At 44.7% G+C, this 20,356-nt stretch overlaps 3 protein-coding genes, 1 non-coding gene and 1 pseudogene across 4 annotated transcripts; 4 read left to right on the forward strand and 1 right to left on the reverse strand.

Annotated features, from left to right (window-relative positions):
- The first annotated feature begins 219 nt into the window (after window positions 1-219).
- On the forward strand, window positions 220-339 carry LOC117744524 (annotated as a pseudogene).
- A 317-nt stretch (window positions 340-656) lies between these two features.
- Window positions 657-775, forward strand: LOC117744523. Its single transcript, XR_004611183.1, has one exon. It is a non-coding gene; the product is annotated as a 5S ribosomal RNA (ribosomal RNA).
- A 4,671-nt stretch (window positions 776-5,446) lies between these two features.
- Window positions 5,447-8,757, reverse strand: dnajc12 (DnaJ (Hsp40) homolog, subfamily C, member 12). The gene is made up of 5 exons (XM_034552070.1): window positions 7,859-8,757; window positions 7,155-7,233; window positions 6,744-6,883; window positions 6,514-6,655; window positions 5,447-5,811 (listed from the first exon to the last, which is right to left on the reverse strand). Exons 1-5 carry the CDS (start codon window positions 7,934-7,936, stop codon window positions 5,729-5,731), a joined length of 522 nt encoding a protein of 173 aa, XP_034407961.1. The 5' UTR covers window positions 7,937-8,757; the 3' UTR covers window positions 5,447-5,728.
- sirt1 (sirtuin 1) lies at window positions 8,655-14,644 on the forward strand. The gene is made up of 9 exons (XM_034552069.1): window positions 8,655-9,098; window positions 9,489-9,611; window positions 9,820-10,055; window positions 10,176-10,328; window positions 10,883-11,030; window positions 11,126-11,205; window positions 12,216-12,399; window positions 12,530-13,063; window positions 13,326-14,644. The coding sequence occupies exons 1-9, from the start codon at window positions 8,747-8,749 to the stop codon at window positions 13,655-13,657; spliced, it is 2,142 nt and encodes a 713-aa protein (XP_034407960.1). The 5' UTR covers window positions 8,655-8,746; the 3' UTR covers window positions 13,658-14,644.
- Window positions 14,645-14,991: 347 nt separating this feature from the next.
- On the forward strand, window positions 14,992-18,953 carry cacul1 (CDK2 associated cullin domain 1). Its single transcript, XM_034552739.1, has 8 exons — window positions 14,992-15,759; window positions 15,939-16,065; window positions 16,236-16,338; window positions 16,420-16,515; window positions 16,653-16,755; window positions 16,864-16,953; window positions 17,121-17,259; window positions 17,362-18,953. The coding sequence occupies exons 1-8, from the start codon at window positions 15,429-15,431 to the stop codon at window positions 17,399-17,401; spliced, it is 1,029 nt and encodes a 342-aa protein (XP_034408630.1). The 5' UTR covers window positions 14,992-15,428; the 3' UTR covers window positions 17,402-18,953.
- The last annotated feature ends 1,403 nt before the right edge of the window (window positions 18,954-20,356 follow it).

The raw sequence follows: 20,356 nt of genomic DNA on the forward strand, positions 1-20,356 counted from the left end.
ATTAAGTAATGCATAATGTAATGTATACCATTTTACTTTTTTCAACATTTACGCTACTCTTTTGTTTCTTCAGATAACTGCTTCAATTTTCACATCGGGCTCCTTCAGAAATTAAAATAAGATGTTTTCAACATTAATGTATTATAAATGTATCATAAAAGAATGATGATATTTGAGAGATTTAAAAAAAAAAAAAAACTATGTGTGGGAGCAAATGTTCCTTATGTCCATACCAATCTGATGACGCCCGATCTCGTCAGATCTCAGGAAGCTAAGCAGGGTCGGACCTGGTCAGTACTTGGATGGGAGACCTCCTGGGAATACCAGGTGCTATAATAAGCTCTTCGGCAGTGGACGTTGCTGCTTTTCCATTTGAGAAGAAATATGAGGAAAAAGGTCAGATGAAAGAAGAGATGGATACAAAGAGGTGTGTAAATGTAAAGGCGATTTAATAAATATCGTATTCGCCGGCCGGCGCTTGAAATGCTCCTCTGTTCGTGGTGTTACAATATACGGGGGCTTGGATAGCCCAACAAGCACGAGGCGTTCTGACTTTCAAAGAGACTGCGGAGAAGCAGCACGTCCCTCTGCTGATTGCAAGCACACGTCGTGACAAAGTGCTTCCTTCAAAAGTCCCTTTGGTAGGCTCACTTTTCGCTTACGGCCACACCACCCTGAACACGCCCGATCTCGTCTGATCTCGGAAGCTAAGCAGGGTCGGGCCTGGTCAGTACTTGGATGGGAGACCGCCTGGGAATACCAGGTGCTGTAAGCTTTTGTTAATTAAAAAAAATCTCTTTAAAAAAAAAGCACAGGCTTATTTTCTCACTTTTATCGCAAAGTGAATATCCACTATGGCAAAAGTGCATGCTGGTACCCACGTGACTGCACACATGTACAGGGAACCCCAAACGTATTCATGTCCTCAACCTCTCACCACAAACCTTGAGCAGTGTGTGCATGGCATCAAACAAAAGCCGCTCCCCGAACTCTTCCTGCTTCCTCATTTTAAAACGGGGCCCCCTCCGCTGATTGGCCTGCACAGGTGGCAACTGATTGGCCCCTGAAGTTAAAACAGGGGGGGGGGGGAGAGAATGCACAACACGTAACACATGACGACAAAGCCCTCGTTACTAAGATAAGATAATAGATAGTAGATGTACATATTGCGCACGCATATTGCAGGAAGAAAGCGGACGCAGTGTTTATTTGTAACCGCATGATCAGCGCACGTTATTGCACCTTCTGACTCTCCCGTGTTGTGACTTCAGTTCACTTTTCGTACGTCGAACTATCGGATGAGTAACAATCCAAAGGATTTCCAGATCCTCCAAATCATTATTCAAAAGCATCAAATGGATGTGAAGTGCACTCAAAGTACATTACACGGATACTCCAGTATTTTATTATACTTATAGCTCCAAGTCTTCCCCCCCCCCCCCCCCCCCCCCCCCCCTCCCCCCCCCACAGAACTGGACATTGTTTAGTTGAGATCAAGTTTCTCGCTGTAATTTCAGTCTTGAAGTTGATTTGTTGTTGTTATTGTTGTGATGATAAAACAGGCTCAATCAAAAGACCGTTGACTGCATTCAGCTCAATGTTGCAACATATGCACTTGTATTTTCTTCGGGTCTCAAACTGATCTAATCTCACAGTATTATTTGAGCAAATGAATCGTGAATGAATGTACTTGGTGCCTATTTAATACTGCAGACTCCTCCCTCTATAGGTTACAGTTCACTGTACAAAAAGCCAGCTGGCTCAACCACATTAACCATAACTAGCATGAACTTCATCACAAAAGAAGTAGCTTAACATTTGCAGTAAGATCTGTTTAGTCTCTCTCACCTGTTTGACTGCAGGTTTCTCTCTCAGAGATGTTGTGTCACATGGTAGTTGTTGCAAAGAGCAATGTGTCTTTCTGTGTCTCCTGTCTGAACAGATGACACTCAAGTGATTTGTGACTGAGCTCCTTCCTTATGTGCCTGCTGGGTTCCGTTCTTGTGTTCCATTTAGAAGGCTTTCTGGAACCAGGAATGTTCTGTGATGAATATGAAGATTCCAACGGAAACATTCTGTGAACACTCAACAGACTGGACAGACTTATATTAACACGGAAGCAGAAGGGAGGGGGGTCACCACTTTACACCAATGCCCATCTTGGAGCAAAATCAATGTTATTAAGGCTATAAAGAAATGTGCGCTGCTGCCTGACTGCTGTGATTGGTGCTCATTGCTCCTCTCCTCCAGGTGGGGGCGCTGTAGGACAAACGCAACTGGTTTCTGAACGTTTTCATGGGAACGAGAACATATCGACGCCGCGATGAAGTGCCTGCAACATATACAGACATTGTTGTTTGTTGACCAGTAGAAAGAGTGTAAAAAGACCGAGTCCTGCTGTGTTACTCAGGCTGCACGACAGCGTCTATCCACAGGCACGATCCCACTCCTGAGCGGCACGGGGGCTTTGACCTGCTCCGTCTCCGACCTGGGTCGGTGCACCCCTCCTTAGGCGACCTGGTGGTCCGGGGCTCCCCCAGGAGCTCCATAGCGATACCGAACTTGGGCTTTTTACAAACGTGACGTCATCAGGGTTATCTTGCGGCATCTTGTGATGAAAACAAAACCCGCAGCTGCCGTGTTTAACCTCAATAACTATTCATTCTTTATTTCAATGATGATCAATACTGTATGACGTATCTGTAAACACTATCATGCACAGTCATACACGGTTGATGTTTTCCATCATGTCAGCAGACTGCATGGTACTGTAACTTATTTTCCCAATCTGGTAGTTAAATATATACTGCACTGCAATAAAGCGGAAACTGTAGAACATAGCATGTGTAAATAAATTCGTAGTTAGAGACAAACTGAAAAGGAAATACAACTAAGAGTTGCATTAACCTTGGGGGCAGGAAAGGTACTGCAATATTTGACAGAAACAGGATTGAGTAGAAGGATATCGGGATAGATAACTCTGGTTCCACACCCCAATACAGTAGGTGGCGGTATAGCACCTTTATGTTGAACGCCGTCCGCCATAAAGCCTAAAAAGAACAACAACAACAACAACGACGACGTCATAGCGGCGGAAACACTGAAAGTGCGTATCGTGCTTAAAGGGTTTCCAAAGCTCCGCCACTAAGAGGCGACACACGTGTGTGTGTGTGTGTGTGTGTGTGTGTGGTGTGTGGTGTGTGTGGTGTGTGGTGTGTGGTGTGTGGTGTGGTGTGTGTTACAGTGAACACTGTAGGTCACTGAGGGGATAGACTCAGCACAATAGTACCGGGTTACTTTACTGGCCTATCCGTACTTTACTGAACTACATGTATACTTTCTACTTCATAGAGAAATACGGTGTACTTTGAATTGCTAACTTGACAGGTGGCTTTGCACCAGCACACAGGTGTTTTCAACACTGGCCGAGCATGCAGTCAGATGTCAACTGGGCTATCTGGGCTATAGGGTGATGGACTGGGCTATAGGGTGATGGACTGGGCTATAGGGGGATGGACTGGGCTATAGGGGGATGGACTGGGCTATAGGGAGGTTGTCTGGGCTATAGGGGGATAGACTGGGCTATAGGGGGATGGACTGGGCTATAGGGAGGTTGTCTGAGCTATAGGGTGATGGACTGGGCTATAGGGTGATGGACTGGGCTATAGGGGGATGGACTGGGCTATAGGGTGATGGACTGGGCTATAGGGGATGGACTGGGCTATAGGGTGATGTACTGGGCTATAGGGGGATGGACTGGGCTATAGGGTGATGGACTGGGCTATAGGGGATGGACTGGGCTATAGGGTGATGTACTGGGCTATAGGGGGATGGACTGGGCTATAGGGTGATGGACTGGGCTATAGGGAGGTTGTCTGAGCTATAGGGTGATGGACTGGGCTATAGGGGGATGAACTGGGCTATAGGGTGATGGACTGGGCTATAGGGGATGGACTGGGCTATAGGGTGATGTACTGGGCTATAGGGGGATGGACTGGGCTATAGGGTGATGGACTGGGCTATAGGGGATGGACTGGGCTATAGGGTGATGTACTGGGCTATAGGGGGATGGACTGGGCTATAGGGTGATGGACTGGGCTATAGGGGATGGACTGGGCTATAGGGGGATGGACTGGGCTATAGGGTGATGGACTGGGCTATAGGGGATGGACTGGGCTATAGGGGGATGGACTGGGCTATAGGGAGGTTGTCTGGGCTATAGGGGGATGGACTGGGCTATAGGGTGATTGTCTGAGCTATAGGGTGATGGACTGGGCTATAGGGTGATGGACTGGGCTATAGGGAGGTTGTCTGGGCTATAGGGGGATGGACTGGGCTATAGGGTGATGGACTGGGCTATAGGGTGATTGTCTGAGCTATAGGGTGATGGACTGGGCTATAGGGTGATGGACTGGGCTATAGGGAGGTTGTCTGGGCTATAGGGTGATGGACTGGGCTATAGGGTGATTGTCTGAGCTATAGGGTGATGGACTGGGCTATAGGGTGATGGACTGGGCGATGGGTGATGGACTGGGCTATAGGGGGATGGACTGGGCTATAGGGTGATGGACTGGGCTATAGGGGGATGGACTGGGCTATAGGGGGATGGACTGGGCTATAGGGAGGTTGTCTGGGCTATAGGGTGATGGACTGGGCTATAGGGTGATGGACTGGGCTATAGGGGGATGGACTGGGCTATAGGGAGGTTGTCTGGGCTATAGGGTGATGGACTGGGCTATAGGGTGATTGTCTGAGCTATAGGGTGATGGACTGGGCTATAGGGTGATGGACTGGGCTATAGGGTGATGGGAGGTGAATTGCCTCAATGCGGAGAACATCAACAAAGGTGTCACTCAACAGCAAATGGTTGTGGAAGGTCTTTCAAATTTGAATTAATTTCTTTGATCCCTTTAAATCAATAAAAATGTATCTTTTTTTTTTTTTAAACTATAAATAAATGTCTCTGCACAATGAATACGTTTACATTTGATACTGCAGGTACTGCTGTGTTATTCATTAAACAGCTGCACTAGTATTATGTAAAACCTGTAAATGCAAACAAAAACTCACTAGATCATCTTTTTATTTTCCTCATATTTTTCTTCTCTTTGCCCTCGTTGTTGTTTACGGTTTTGATCCAGCCCTTGTCTTATCTCAACTTGTAATTAATATTCAAAGACATGGAGGTCTTATGATAAGAGACTGAGTAACTTTTGAAATATGGAACCCTCCTTTGTACATTTAAAACCATTTACATTATCATTTATAGTCATAGTATCTTTGGATCGACGTATTGAATGACGCCTGATAAAACCTCATCCTGCTTAAGCAACAATGTCGTTGAAGAAACTGAATAATACACATAAGTAAAAATTAATGGACTTGAAAGATGCTTCATTTTTGTGTTCCCAACATTATGGACTTGACATCAACAACAACAACAGAGTTATGGGTACTCTCTTTAATCCACAATCATATCTAATTGTGTGTGTTAGTGAACATTAACAATTGCACATTATTCACATCATCTCATATGCAGATTTGTGCTTGACAAATCATTTGACACTTGCAACAGACATGTATTTTTTAGCTCACAAAAACAACAACTTTAGTGACTAACAGCAGACCATATTCACACATTTTATACAACAATCAACAGGGTCCCAACTGTCACAACAACAAGATACGAAAACACACACCTTTGAACTAAATTAAACTGTATATGTGTTTATATTTCATAATTTCTAAACTTCTGCAGCATACTAGATGGGGTTTCAGCAGCCCAACGGAAACGTCGATGGCAGTAATCACCTTAGCAATAAAAAGAAAAGTCAGTTAGTCTTACGGGGTTTCATACTGGGAGAACAATACTCATGTGGTACATCGTAAATAATGAATAGGATACAGTTTGGACCTGTGTCACAGTATGCATTTTATTTATTTCATAAGAAGATAAGAAGAATAACAATATACTTGTGAAAAACATCATCCTGCTTGTCACTTATTGTCACTTATTGTGTATTTAGTTGGTGATCATGGGGTACATTTTTTAAAGCAGTCACAGTGCTGGTTAGAGTTACTATGGAATCGCAGCATTGTAAAATTGTCATTTTTGCACTATGTCTCTTGGTGTTCCCTTGGTCTTGTTGGTATCCAAGACAAACCCAGTTAACTAAAACAGAAAAGCAGCAGGTACACCTGTGGCCCTGTGAGCAGATCGTGAAAATGATATCAATGCAAACTATAAGAAGGGTCCCATACTGTTCTTGTCGGAACGCCCTTTTTAATACGACAGGTCTGGTGTGATCTTGGGGTAAAATTGTACTCTATGTGAATGGAAGAGGTAGCAGTTCTGCATGATGCAAAAGACAATTCAAAATGAGGATGCAAGATGCACTGTTGAAAACCATGATTTCTATGGGCTTATTGTTCACTGCCATGTTTATGTGTTTGCACTTTTGAAGCAAAAAGCATACTTTCCATTCCTTAGAGAACATTTAGTCATTAACTTACTTGCGGAAGGCACAGCCTCATATGAAGAGATCCTCGGAGCTTCTTGGTCAGAATGGAGGTCGTCTGCTTGAGTGACAGAGATTCCTGCATTTGAAGCCTCCAACATTGGTTCCTTCTTATTCCTCACAGCCCAGTGCATTGACTGAAAACAGATTATCACATACATCAGCAGGCTTTCTGATTTTATATATATATATATATTCAATCTGCAAAGTCAAGACATTACATACCGTTTTAACAGAGTCGTTCAAGGATTGCCAGTCATGAAAAGAAATAGTAACTCCCCTTCTTGTCCAAAGGTCATAGTTTTTCCTTTTGGTTTCATTGCATAAAACCTCTTTGGCTTCCTGCAGGTTTTGGAAATCGGCCACTGCCAGAAAGAAAGAAAGAACATATCAGGGTCTAAAATGGATAATTATGCCTTACAAATTAGGTGAAAAAAGCACTCCTATTTGCATGCAGTTGCAGCTCTAAATTAACATAATTTGCTTTGAAGTCGAGACATCAGAAAGAGGCATTAACTGTTTGTAAAATAAGTACAGGTAAGTAATCATTGAAAAAAGATGGTTCTCTTATTTCTGCATTTGAAAAAAAAATCATTTTAAATATAAACGTGTCGCAGCAATGGTTCACGTGTTTACCTGCTCTTGGGTTGTTTGGGTGTTTGTCTGGGTGACATGCCAAAGCTCGGATCTTGTATTCATTGAGAATCTGTTCAGTCTGCGAGAAAGAACAAAAAAAGAGCTTAATGCTTAAATATTTGAAATTCAGGAATCAGTTACTTATTTTGCTTTCAGGGCACATCACTCACTGTGGTAAACCCCATTAAAATATACACACATATCTGTAAGGTCACACAACTAATTCACTATGAACTGATCACTTTCTGAAAATGGTATTTTACTTTAAAAAAACACATCGCTCTATTTTATTTAGAGTCAGATGCATTCGCGTATTCCTTGTGACGCAAGGACACTCCTCTTTAGTGCTGCTACAAGGGAGACATTATTAATGTAGCGTGGCGTTGCCATTATATTCTGGCTACTGGTCATTCTGATGTTTCCATCGTGTTCCCACGTTGAATAATTAATTATTAAAGACAAATGCTGTGACACAACCGACACCGAAACTTTATGACGCACGACTATTTCCTCTGACAGCTCTCGCTGAAGCGTCAACAGGTCTCCGTTTGCTCACACGGACCTCCAGATAATACACAATTCACATTTACGTTTACAGGTGGCTGATATTTTTTTTGCGTGAATCCAGCGTTCTGCGTGATCTTAAACTTCTGATGTTTCGGTTTGGACACCCAACAAATAGGCCGATCCTAAAAAGAACTTACCGACGACAATTCATCACATCCCAATAGCCCGTAGTAATCCTCCAAGTCCTCCGGGTTGCAGTTCAAAATAGTCTCCATAAAAACCTGTAATCAAAATGTGTCTGGTCTCTTGTCACGGAGCTGCTTGAATATCTGCGGTTCTGGTTCACAGATGTTAGGTTCAAGGGTTTCTGATAAGCTCCCCCTCGGTGCTGCAGCTGTGGCTCACTCACTCAAATATATTTTCAAAGTTGATCTTCTTTATGTTTTTAATTATTTTCCCCAGCTGGCTTTTTATTGGGTAGTGGGAAACGCTCCGGTGGTTAACATTGCGGAGGGAGATCTCTCTCTCTGGAGTTTTAACCTTATGACGCATGTTGCATTCAAGTGTCTCAGCTACAGCTTCCCACTCAGCTCGAAGTTCAGACAATTCAATGCAGGCATGGCATTAATAAAACATTTTAAAAAGTCGCCTTCAAAATTAGAAAACACAACAATTAACTCTGTAATAAAATCATGTTTTTGATGAGTGGGCTACTTATCGTGTGATTTTAAAGCATGTGGCCGAATTCAATGGATAACAGTGCAGTGAGGCATTGAGTTTGTTGTTCAAATACAAGCATAGTCATATAATACGAAAATAAAAAAAAATATTGTTGTTGACATCGCTCACACGCTATTGTCGACACAACACGTTATAACGTTGTGCGGCCATGAGTTTTTAAGCCTTGGAGCAAAATTACTCTGACAGCATTTGAAGGCAGCGATATTTTGTTATGGTTTTACGTCATCGACGTAAAAGGGGGACGATCCAGCCGCGGCGACTGGTGGAAGATAAGTCACGTGCCCTATGCAAATGAGACAGCTGTCCAAGAGGAAGGATCTGCTCGGCGGCTCTGCGGGCTGAAGATGGCGGACGGAGAGACGAGTCTCGGAATGGCCTGTTCGGGCGCATCCGATATGGAGGAACCTGCCGCAAAAAGGTCGAAAATTAGTCCGGTAACGAACTGCGGATTCAAAGTCGCCCGAGAAGATCGATCCTCCTGCGGCTCTGGCGCCGAGGAGAGCCGGGAGGCCGCGATTAATCGTGCGCAAACGGCGGAGAAGGAAGCACAGCCGGCGATGGCGCTGGAGCAGGAGCAGGCCCCGGCGGAGCGAGGCGGAGACAACAATGGACTGGCAATGCTGGTCTCCGAGCCGCACGAGCCCGGCGTGAAGCCAGACGGCGGCGCCGTGCGAGTCCCAGCGGAGGAGAGCGCCGGTACGTGAAGGAGGCGTTTAAGCACGCGCGCCTCACGTGGGCAAAGCTTGTTTTTAACGGCGAAAACGGAATATAAGTGAACTTCGCTGTTGACGTTGCGCCCTGGCCGAGTCAAACGCGTCTTTAGCGTGACTTGAGAGAGTTAGCGTTACTTCTCAAGACTTAAACTTTTCCGCAGTTAGCGCAAAAAAACAAACAAAAAAAAAACGCGTCTGTGGGTATTTTTAACCACGATGTTGTTTTTTCCCTTCGTTAGATAGCCGGGTGCATCTCTTTCCTACAACGAGAGGTTGTTACGCCGTTTATTGGTTGCAAATTGGCTTTGTTGTTGTTGTTGTTGTTGTCATCTCTAGTTTAATTCATTAATTTGACAAACTCCTCCGTCCTCAGATTTCCTCGGTCGTGACGAGCTCCCCTCCAACGGTCTGGCCGTGTCGCCGGACCACCTCAACGAGGACGACGACAGATCCTCGCACGCGAGCTCCAGTGACTGGGCACCTCAGCCGCAGATAGGTAACTCTCCGGGCCAAACTCTTTGAGTAGCTTTCGGCAAAAAGAAACCAACTCTGCCTGAAGCTGCATTTGTTTTTGTTTTTTGATTACTCTGATTTCATGTAAACGCAGAACAGTCCGTAGTGTCTTCTGATTGCATGCAGTGGCCCAGGCGTGTAAACTACATTGGAGAATACAAGTCGTACTGAGTTGTTGCGTTCTCGGCCAGGCTCCTACAGTTTCATCCAGCAACACATCAGGGAGACGGATCCCAGGACCATTCTGAGGGAGTTGCTGCCCGAGACTGTGCTCCCGCCAGACTTGGACGACATGACATTGTGGCAGATTATCATCAACATCTCGGAACCTCCCAAAAGAAAGAAGCGGAAGGACGTGAACACCTTGGAAGATGTGGTCAGGCTACTCCACGAAAGTAAACGGATCCTTGTGCTGACGGGTGCCGGGGTACGCATTTACAGTGATATTAAAACGGTTGTACTGTGTGTGTGTCTGCGTGAATACATAATTCCAATGTAAATGCCGTTAAGTCAGTATGCCTGTATTGTTGTTGTTTTTTTCGTGTAGGTGTCAGTTTCATGTGGAATACCAGATTTTCGCTCCAGAGATGGAATTTATGCACGGCTTGCTGTCGATTTCCCTGATCTTCCAGACCCTCAAGCTATGTTCGACATTGAATACTTCAGACGGGACCCAAGACCCTTTTTCAAGTTTGCTAAGGTTTGTTCGTTGTGTCCACTTCGAAAAAGGATGTATGATGTAATATACTTTGCTAAAATGAGGTTGTGTTCAAAACTAAACATTCTAACGTAAAGCTTTGCGAGGTTTGATGATAACGTGCATAGATACAGACCCTCCTGCATGGTTCTGGTCACACATGGAAGACGAGCGAGGATAAATACTGTAAAGTTATCTGCACTTTAGAGTGTGCGTCATATCTTTAACATTGTATTTCACACGCATAGTATTAATATGGTGACTTGTTTGCCCTTACACACTGTGTGTGTGTGTGTGTGTAAAAAGTCTGGTGTTTTTAAAAGTAGATTAAGAAGTTATTTGAGGCTTCAGTCACCTGTAGTCATGAGAAGAGGCTGAACTTTTTCTTTGGCTATTTGAATGCATTCGTATTCATTTGACGTTGAAAGATCCAGCTTATGAGACCATAACAAAGATTTAAAAGAAGTTTCCTGGCTGAAGGGTGCAGAGGCGTACTCATGATTATAGCGAGCCTTGGAGTCGGTCCACAGGAGTTGAATGCGTCCTCTTTGTTGCAGGAGATCTACCCTGGCCAGTTCCAGCCTTCCCCGTGTCACAAATTCATATCTATGCTGGATAAACAGGGAAAGCTCTTGCGCAATTACACACAAAACATTGATACATTAGAACAAGTGTCTGGAGTTAAGCGGATTATCCAGTGTCACGGTGAGTAATGCAGCCAGTAGATGGATCATTCTTTTTACTAATATAAATATCTGTCCATGGGGACTGTGAAAGTCATCATTCATTTTTTATTTCAGGGTCGTTTGCAACGGCTTCCTGTCTCGTCTGTAAACACAAAGTGGATTGTGAAGCTATACGGGAAGACATCTTTAACCAGGTATTTTTATTCATTACAAACTGTTCCAAGGTAACGCATTCACACACACACACACTGCTGGCCACTATCGGATACACCACGCATTAGGCTAAACCTGCAACAGTGTAAATGAAAATGCACAACTTGCATCATCCTATATTATTGACTGGTTATTCCATGAAATGAGCATCTTCCAGCGTGGACTCTTGCAGGACCCAAGGAAGCTGATGCAAATACAATTTCAGTGTAAGGGATCTTGTACACATCAGAACTAGATCCAAAGCTGGAGCAAACCAGGAGGAGCCATTTGGATGGAAACTAAAGACAAATTAATCCTTTTCCCCGCAGATGTCATTAATTGCTGCATTGCATTATTTGCTTGAAAGTAGAAAGTGTTCTTATGAGCTCCATCTGCATTTATCTGCAGTCAAAGGGGTCTTTGAATTACTCAAGAACTTAAAAAAACCAAAAACTGACTGGCAAGTCTAAAAAAGAAATAGGTTGGCCATGCAACATTTAAGCTGGGCCAACTTAATAGGGAGAAAATGAAAATAGATGCCCGTTAAGCTGTATGTTTATCATAAAAATATTTTTGGGGGGAATCGCGTCATTAGTGTTTATAGTGCTTTGTTACTCTCGTAACTACAACAGAGTGAATCTATATTAGTGTCGTCCGTATGGTCGAGACTCTACAGTCAATTTTTTAGACCGTTTACATAGTGGTGGTGGTGTATTAATTACAATAAGACATTGTCTCATCCGTGTCCATTTTCATTAACCTGCTGCAAGTAATGCCTGTAGCGGGTTTGTTAAAGTTAATCAAATTACACAAACAAAACATAAAAGACTGATCCCAGTCACTTCCACACAGTGAGGCACACGGCTTATTAATAAACATCGGTACTGGGTATCGACCGACACCAAAAGCCCAGGTATCGTATTGGTGTTGAGACTGGAACAAGATTAAACTTGGCACGGCACTCTTTTTTTTAATTTAGTTGTAATGCTAATAACGTCGAATCATTCCGTAGGTCGTCCCACGTTGTCCACATTGTCCAGACATTCCCCTGGCAATCATGAAACCTGACATCGTCTTCTTCGGGGAGAATCTTCCAGAAATGTTCCACAGAGCCATGAAACAGGATAAGGATGAGGTGGACCTCTTGATCGTCATCGGCTCTTCACTTAAAGTCCGACCAGTTGCCCTCATCCCAAGTATGTTTGTCAGATGAATGGATGGATGTTTTCTGCAAGACTTGCGCTATAACCAATATGTTTCTCCTGTGCTTGCATTCAACCCAATCATACGATGCATAACCGTCCCCAAAATCTTCATCCCCTTCAGACTCCATTCCACATGAAGTGCCTCAGGTCCTGATCAATAGGGAGCAGCTGCCTCACCTCAACTTTGACGTGGAGCTACTTGGCGACTGTGACGTCATTGTCAACGAGCTCTGCCATCGGTTGGGTGGCGACTTTGAGCAGCTCTGCTACAACATTGTAAGACTTAGTGAGACCACGGAGAAACCCCCCCGGCTACCGGAACCGCCGCTAAGTGAGGCCTCGCCTGCTGCCCCTGATGCGGCTCAGGAGGAACAGAGGCAGCACAGTACGGACTCTGTAACGGCGCCTTCAGGGGAGACGGAAAGTCTGAACGTCACGGACACCGCTGGTAGTAATGTTGCACCTCCCGAGCCTTGTCCAAACGCTCAGTGCCCCAGTGAAGAGACGGCCGAGCCTTCAGAGTTACCAGCCGAAGACGCACCGCCGAAAGAGGAGGAGGCCGCCGACGTAAAGAGCCACACCTCCAACTTTGAAATCCGTAGACGATGCTGGATGAGCCGAATCAACAGAAGTCCAATCAGCAAACGCCTTGAGAGTAAGCTTTAGACTATGGAAGAGCAAAAACTCTTTACCATAATTAATTGTGTGTTTATTTACTTATTTGAAAGTGAGACGGCAATGAATCAAAACACAGATGCTAACCATTCACCCCATTAATTTGAGCTGTTTCTTTCTTCTTTTTTTTTTAATGCAGCTGGAAAATGCATGTTAATCCCAATGCGTATAAATTATTTTAAAAAATCTTCTCCACGTTGATTTTTCGGCCCTCCTAAACCGTTCGTATTGCTTCCCAACAGCAGGCCAGTACCTGTTCCAGGCACCAAATCACTACATCTTCCACGGGGCTGAGGTTTACTCCGACTCTGAAGATGAGACGTCGAGCTCCTGCGGGAGCGACAGTGACGAGTCCGACTGCAGCGGCGATGGGGCCGAAGAGGACAGCGAGCCGGAGGAGGAAGAGGAAGAAGAAGAAGAAGAAGAAGAAGAAGAAGCCGACGACGACGCGCTAGCCGCGGAGGGAGAGACGCGCCTCAGAGACACATTCCGACGCGCTTTAGCCGACGAGGCCGCGGCAAGTGTGCAGACGGACAGTACTTCTGATAAGACTCAAAGCACCACACACCTTTAAATGTAAAGTACCCAGTCGACAAAGCACTAATGGTCTTTTCGTATATATTTTTTGACTCATCAACCGTATTATTATTTTTTTCATAAAGTTGAAATTGCTTGACAACTTTGTTGACGACGGCAAGTTTTTCTTCTGTGCATTGTGTCTTACACATACTGTATACTACTTACTGAATAGAATGCAGTAGTCTTTTTACATGCTCGTCTCTTTCCCCTTCAGTTTGAGAAATTCTTCTGCGACATCCAATGCAACACTAGATTAAGCTTTAAATCCTCAACTGCAGTCGTTCCAGGCAAAGACTTTGAATGTCTCCGTCCATAGTGAGAACTCGACTGTGGTCTAATGGTGTGTTTTACAGTTGCTTCATGGTCCAATTGGGAATACATGAAAATATGTAAGTCTACTGCCTGCCAAATAGGGGGTACTATGAGTTTGAGACACATGCATACATCTTCAGATGGTTTACTTGAACACATTGTCTAACTTGCAATATATAAGTTCAGCACTTCCCTTTCGTGAGGGTAAATGCAGGAATTCAGAACAGTACTTTTTCATTTCAGACCAAAGAACGCTTTATCAACATGCTCCTACGTTGTCATAAGCATTGTATGTTTAAAATATATAACTATTGAAAAAGGTGTTCCTTCCGACATGTGGCAGCTACTTTTTTATGGTCTAGCCTCTTATTTTTATACTCTGATATGAGACATACTCATCTAAGAGTAGATGCTAGTTTATCTGTACAAAGTTATACTAAGTTGTGTTATTAAACCGTAGGAATATATTCAATGAGTTCACATTGAAAAAGGGGCACTGTTTTCCCTTCTCATGAAAGTGGTTTTATTGCCATCGCACTTTTCATAGATTATAAAGTTAAAACATTCATTCCACAGACGAGCCTACTGCCTGTAAAGAGTATGTGTTGGTGGATGGACATATTTGAGCCAATGTATTGGATAAAGGTTTACTCCACACCTATTTAACATACCATCTTCAAGGTAATGTTTTGTTTACAGTATAAGAAAATATGTTTGTTTTTTTACTTCTTTATAACGGTTATCTCTTCTTGGGTTCTCCAGTAAAGAAAAAAAGAGAATGAAAAACTATTTATTCCTGTTATTTCGTGCAAAACGGACTCCAATCATTTGTTCTCGTCAACATCTTCAGAGTTGAAGGAGTAAGGGGAGAAAGTGCGCCACCTAGCGTCCGTAAGTTCACACTTGCAGTTCCTCAATTCACTTAGTGTGTCTTTCTGAGAACGTGCAGCGTCAGAGGGTTATAGAGAGACACCCACTGGGTTACATTTCAACATAGTTATATTCCAAGGGAAGTCTCGAGCTGTACACTTTAGTTGGCTGTCGATAACGTCGGGGAATACCATTGTTAAACGCACATAGTTTGCGCATGCGTATTGTCATTCATTGTCATTTGAACCTATAATCTCGCCGTGGCCGGTCCATATGTTATCAGTAGGTGCATATTTATATTTAGACGTTGTCCAAGTTGACTAACGCTACGGTAAAAAAAAACGCGTGAGGACTTTATTTGAGTTTGTCTTTTGGAACTACATTTCCCGTTTTTTCTTTCCCTCAGCTGTTCGGTTTTACGACGTGTCGTAAAACGAGTCTGTTAACCGCAAGCTAAACCGAGATGGACACCGCCAAAGACGCCTGACACACTTCTTTTTTTATTTTTTTAGGGTCTTAATCCTCTACATTAAAAATGTTAAAATGCTGATGTAGTGGCGCCGAGTTTCCGCGCACTGTGACAAATGGAGGCCATGGAAGATGACAGTTTGGACACGAAAGACGACCATAACCACAACTATTGTGCGAGCGGCAGCGGCGGCAGTAGTAGTAAAGTCTGCACGTATCTGAGCAGCCAGCTCTCGGACGTAACCACGGTCTCACAGTCCGCCTGTCCGCCGGTGCCGGGAGGAGAACCCGAGACTCGGCGAGGGAAACTGTGGTCCGGCAGCACCGGGTCAAAGTTCATGGACTCGGATTCAGGCAGCGAGAGCAGCGAAGTCAGCGAGACCGACTGCACGGCTCCGCCGGCCGCTGTCGAGGGGAAATTCAGCCTCGATTCCACTTCCAAGTTCCGTAAGTACACGTAAAGCGGACACGGTCGCAGCGGGGCCCGGTATCCCCGTGGTCACTCTGCAGCACGGCCCCGCTGCGGTGTCACTCACGTGCAGACCGATGCTCCTGGTCGGTTAGGCCCGGTGCCTGATTTGGAACCGGTCGTTTTGAACCTGACCGGCTCTCCTCCTTTCACCCAGTTCTTAATGCGATGGCTGTGGAAGACTACCGCAACAACCACTGGCCAAACCTGGAGAAGGCAATAGACCGTCTGCTGATCCAGAATCCCACAGACCACATCTCTGTTTCTTATGCACAGATATACAGGTAAACACACACACACGCACACACACACACCCCTGAGTCAGGCAAGGTGTGTGTGATTTCTGTTGCGTCGAGGAACCCCATAAAGTACCTTTTTTTGTTTTTTAGGTGAACTGAAATGCTGGGTTTCACCTTGTTGTTGTTGTTGTTGTTGTTGTTGTTTTGGTTCTTAGCTACGTCTACAAGTGTGTTTGTCAGCAGCACTCTGAGCTGCTCTACGCCGATTTGACGTTGAAGATAACAAATCATCTACAACAGGTTTCCACTCATCTCCAAGTAAGAAAAGCCAAAATACAATGACTTTTTAACCAGAAAATAAGCTATTGACTCAAAACGTTCATTCTTGTTTATTTCCAGGCCAGCCCACCCGAGGACTTCATCGAGAACTTCAATGTTGCGCTGACGCAATACACAGCTTCTCTTCAATGTATAGTTCCTGTCTTTATGTACTTGGTAAGCATCTTTTCTTCTTTTTTTTCTGTCAAATATCTGCTCTAGAGACGACTGTTTCCATGCAACCAAGTAAACCTTCTGCGCTGCGGTATCGCTCCTCTTCTCCTCAATTGTTTTTCCATGTTCAATGTTTTCAGAACAAGTTCTACATCGAGTCCAAGCTGAACAGAGACCTACGGGAGGATCTGATGAAGCTGTTCGCCGACCACGTCGCGGAAATCCACGTGAACACGCTGATGCGTGAGTGTGTTGCGCTCATTCGAAGCCCTGGTGGCTTTTTTATTGACGTTGTTCGCCATTTAATTCTCCAGGAGACTTCATTCCTTCCCTCGTCCTTGTCTTGTTCAGCTCTCCTCATCAAGGCACATTCCATGCCGTTTCAAGTGCAGCCATCCACCATGGCCAGTGTGGTTAAAGGCCTCCACAGCCTCCGACCAGGTGAGGTCATCGTAGCTGAGGATCGTACAGTCTTTCTTAATGTCATTTAAGTTAAGCTAAAGTCATCTTTTTGTCTCCACTAGAGCAAACAAAACCACGTATCGGTTTATTTCCTCCCCCTTTCACTACACATGTCCCTCTTTTTCATTTGGGTTTCCCTCTTTCAGACTGGGCGCAGTTAGCCCCGGCTCTCTTCTCTGGGTTTATTCCCCAAATAAACCCTCCCGCTGTGGAGTCTCTGCTGCCCGACTATGCCGCTCATGACCAGAAGTTACAGCTGGAGCTCTACATGAACGGATTTCCTCGGTCTGTTTTCAGTCTGAATATATAAACGCAGCTTTTGATCAGGCACTTCCCTTTTTTAAATCCCTGATGTCATGTGTGTGTGTGTTTGTGTTTGTCTTCCAGGGGCGACCAGTCTCGTAAAAGGGCCAGCGAGGACTCCTGATAGCAGAGCCGGCCGCCGCCACCGGATTGGTTGCAGGACTATTACTGTGCCTCCTACATCTTCACCACAAGCCGGCTTACTGCACGAGCTACAATGTTGACTATGTGTCAGTTTTATCTCTCGACTCGAAGGTTACAAAACAATGTGGAAAGAAAAAAAAAGAAAGAAAAAAAAACAGAACACGATGCCGAGTTGCATAGCAGAAGCTTAATCTTACTGCACTGAGAAAAAAAACAAAAAAAAGCACACAGACTTCAATGGTGGTGCTTCTTTCCTCTGTGATTCTGACGCGTCAGTATTTTGTGGGAGGCGGAGGTGGGTGTCTTCACGTTCTCCTCGTCTGAAGAGTGCCTTCACGGTGCCTTCTGATCGGATATCCCAACGATGGATAAGCTGATGGGTATTTCATTCCTAACCTTTTAACATGGAAGTGTCTTTTTGATATTCTGGGCTAATCAAGACTTTCTATTGCTGCTAATAGTACTGTTCATGTGATAATACTACAGCTCCCTTGGCTCCACCCACTGTGGCTTCACTCAACACAAATGAGTGTGAAGGGATGTGAGAACAAAGGAGGGGTGGGGGACCATCGACCTCAACTATGATTCTCTTCTTCATGTTGCCTTTACTGTGTTGGTAAACCGGATTGTATTTTCCCGTTACGCCAAAGAGGATTTGCTGTTTTTCTTTCAAATATATATAAAATGCATTGGAGTCATGCTGACATTATTAATGTTGCATACCGTCTGAGCCACTGAGCCATTACATTTTTTCAAAACTAGCAAGTTTTGAGCTTACATTGGTTGACCTGTTTGTTTGTTTGTTTGTTTGGTTCGACTTGACTCAAATTCTAACTAGATATCACTTGTCTGTTAGCCTTGCATGTAGGATTGGTAGGGATTGCCACGAAGGGCATTATTACACTGTTTGCCAGACAGCTTAAATGACCACAGAGTGAGAGTTTGACTTTCCTGGATCGCCCCTGAACTGTAAATATATCAAACCTGATGCTTGGATGCATGGCGTTTACAGAAGTCGTTATATGCAAATATTGTTTGGCCGCTCGAGTTTGGCACGCTCGTGCATTAAATGTTCCTAACATGTGTGTAGATGCGTTTTGGTCTTTGCAAAGTGGTCAGTGTCAACCAGCCTTTGTCACGGATGCATTTTTGTAAACGATTCACTTGAATGGAAGTGTTTGATACACGGTCTTACACTGTTTTAAGTGTAAATAGATGCTCAGGCTTTCTTTTTTTTCCGTTTCCATCTGTGGGTTTTGGAAATGCTTCTCGTTGTCTTTTCATGTAAACTCATTTCATGAATTCTGGGTACACGGAGGTGGTTTTGTTTTTCACTGTCTTAACAAAACGTTGTTGTCCTAAATAAGAAGGCATTGTGATCAAAAGTATGTGTAGAAGACAGTCCGACTCGTTGCAGATGCCAAAATGTTGTTGTTGTTGATGTACTGTGTGACTTTCTCTCTAACATGCTGCAACAAATGTCCATGTTGAAACAACTGAACAGCTGTGAATAAACTTCCACTTTGGTCAAATACGTTTTTATTTTATTTTATTTATTTTTTTAACTGTAGTGCTTTTTAAAATGTCTCGTTCCGGTTAGCCTGCTGCATTCGGGCCCGGCTGGAGGGGCTTCTAAATCCTCTGTATGATGGAGCGCCGGAGGAGGAATCCCTTTACAGCCCCCCCACCCACCACCACCCCCCTCCGGCCAATGAGCTGGGACGCCACCCGGACACATGGGCCAGGCCTCCCCAAAATAACCTGCGACTATCTGCGCTGCCAAATGTCGCTACTTGTACTGGTGACCGGTTACTGGCCAAGCCGCTCGGCTCCATAGTCCCCCGTAAACTCCAGGGAGAAGTCCTGTGTGGTGAACCACCGGCGAGGCTGAGCAGCTGCCTGCGTCCACAGAGTCTCCCCAGGCGGCCAGAAGACCGGAATCTCCCGCAGGTGCACTCTGAGGATTTTACCAGTCCTTCACGGGGGAGGGGGCTGGGGGGGGGGGGCAGCTGGGTTCCGTCTGAAGGTAAAACACGCACACCCCCACTGCACTAATTCAATTGTCCAGTGTGCCGTGGACTCGGCCTCACGTGCCGTGTTTAGACTCGGAACCTCTCGCCCGTTGAGCCCATTTCCGGTTTGAATGTTTAAATTGGACCGCTCGTGACCTCTGACCCCACCTGGACGCGCGCTGGTGGTCACATCCCCGATAACAAAGGCACGCGGGCATTGCGGGAGAGTACGCGGCGCTGTTTGTGTCGATTCTTCTCCGTGTAAACCGACCCGTCGCTATTATTAGAGATGACTCGGTGAGCTTGGAACCTGTTTTTCAAAAGGATTAATGTACACAACAGCTGCGGCTCCAGGTCCGCTGGAAGGGCGCCGTCGGTTGCGCCGATTTGAGTGTCAGTGGCATATGCGTGGCCCCCTATCTCGTGTCTGTATTCAATAACAAAAAAAGTTGTGCAAAGACTAAACGTCACGCACAAGGTTCGGCCTCATGAACCTGATACCCCGTCGAGGCCATGCAGGGAAGGCTGAAATTAGGCTAAAATTAAAAAAGATATATATCATATTTCGCCCCCCTCCCCCCCCCCCTTACAAGTGTAATATTAATGTCAGTATTATTATATATTGGGTACATATCATCTGATATGTTTATCAACTATATATCAGATATCTTATATCTGACGAGCCCTTCCTCCTCTCAGTAAATGAACAGACTGCACATGTCCTCCTATTGACTATTCTGTATCTGCTTACAATCAGTCTGCAACTCAACTGATGTTTGTTCGGTGCCGTAATAGAAGGTAGTGGAAAGACGACCATCGCAGTGTCCCAAGTGGACTAAGCTTTCAGTATGTTTCCACACAAATTGTGAATTTAATTGTGTGTGTGGAACGTAATTGAACCCCATTTTAATTATTTCCAAAGC

Source organism: Cyclopterus lumpus, chromosome 15 (assembly GCF_009769545.1).
Source record: "Cyclopterus lumpus isolate fCycLum1 chromosome 15, fCycLum1.pri, whole genome shotgun sequence".
NCBI lineage: Eukaryota > Metazoa > Chordata > Actinopteri > Perciformes > Cyclopteridae > Cyclopterus > Cyclopterus lumpus.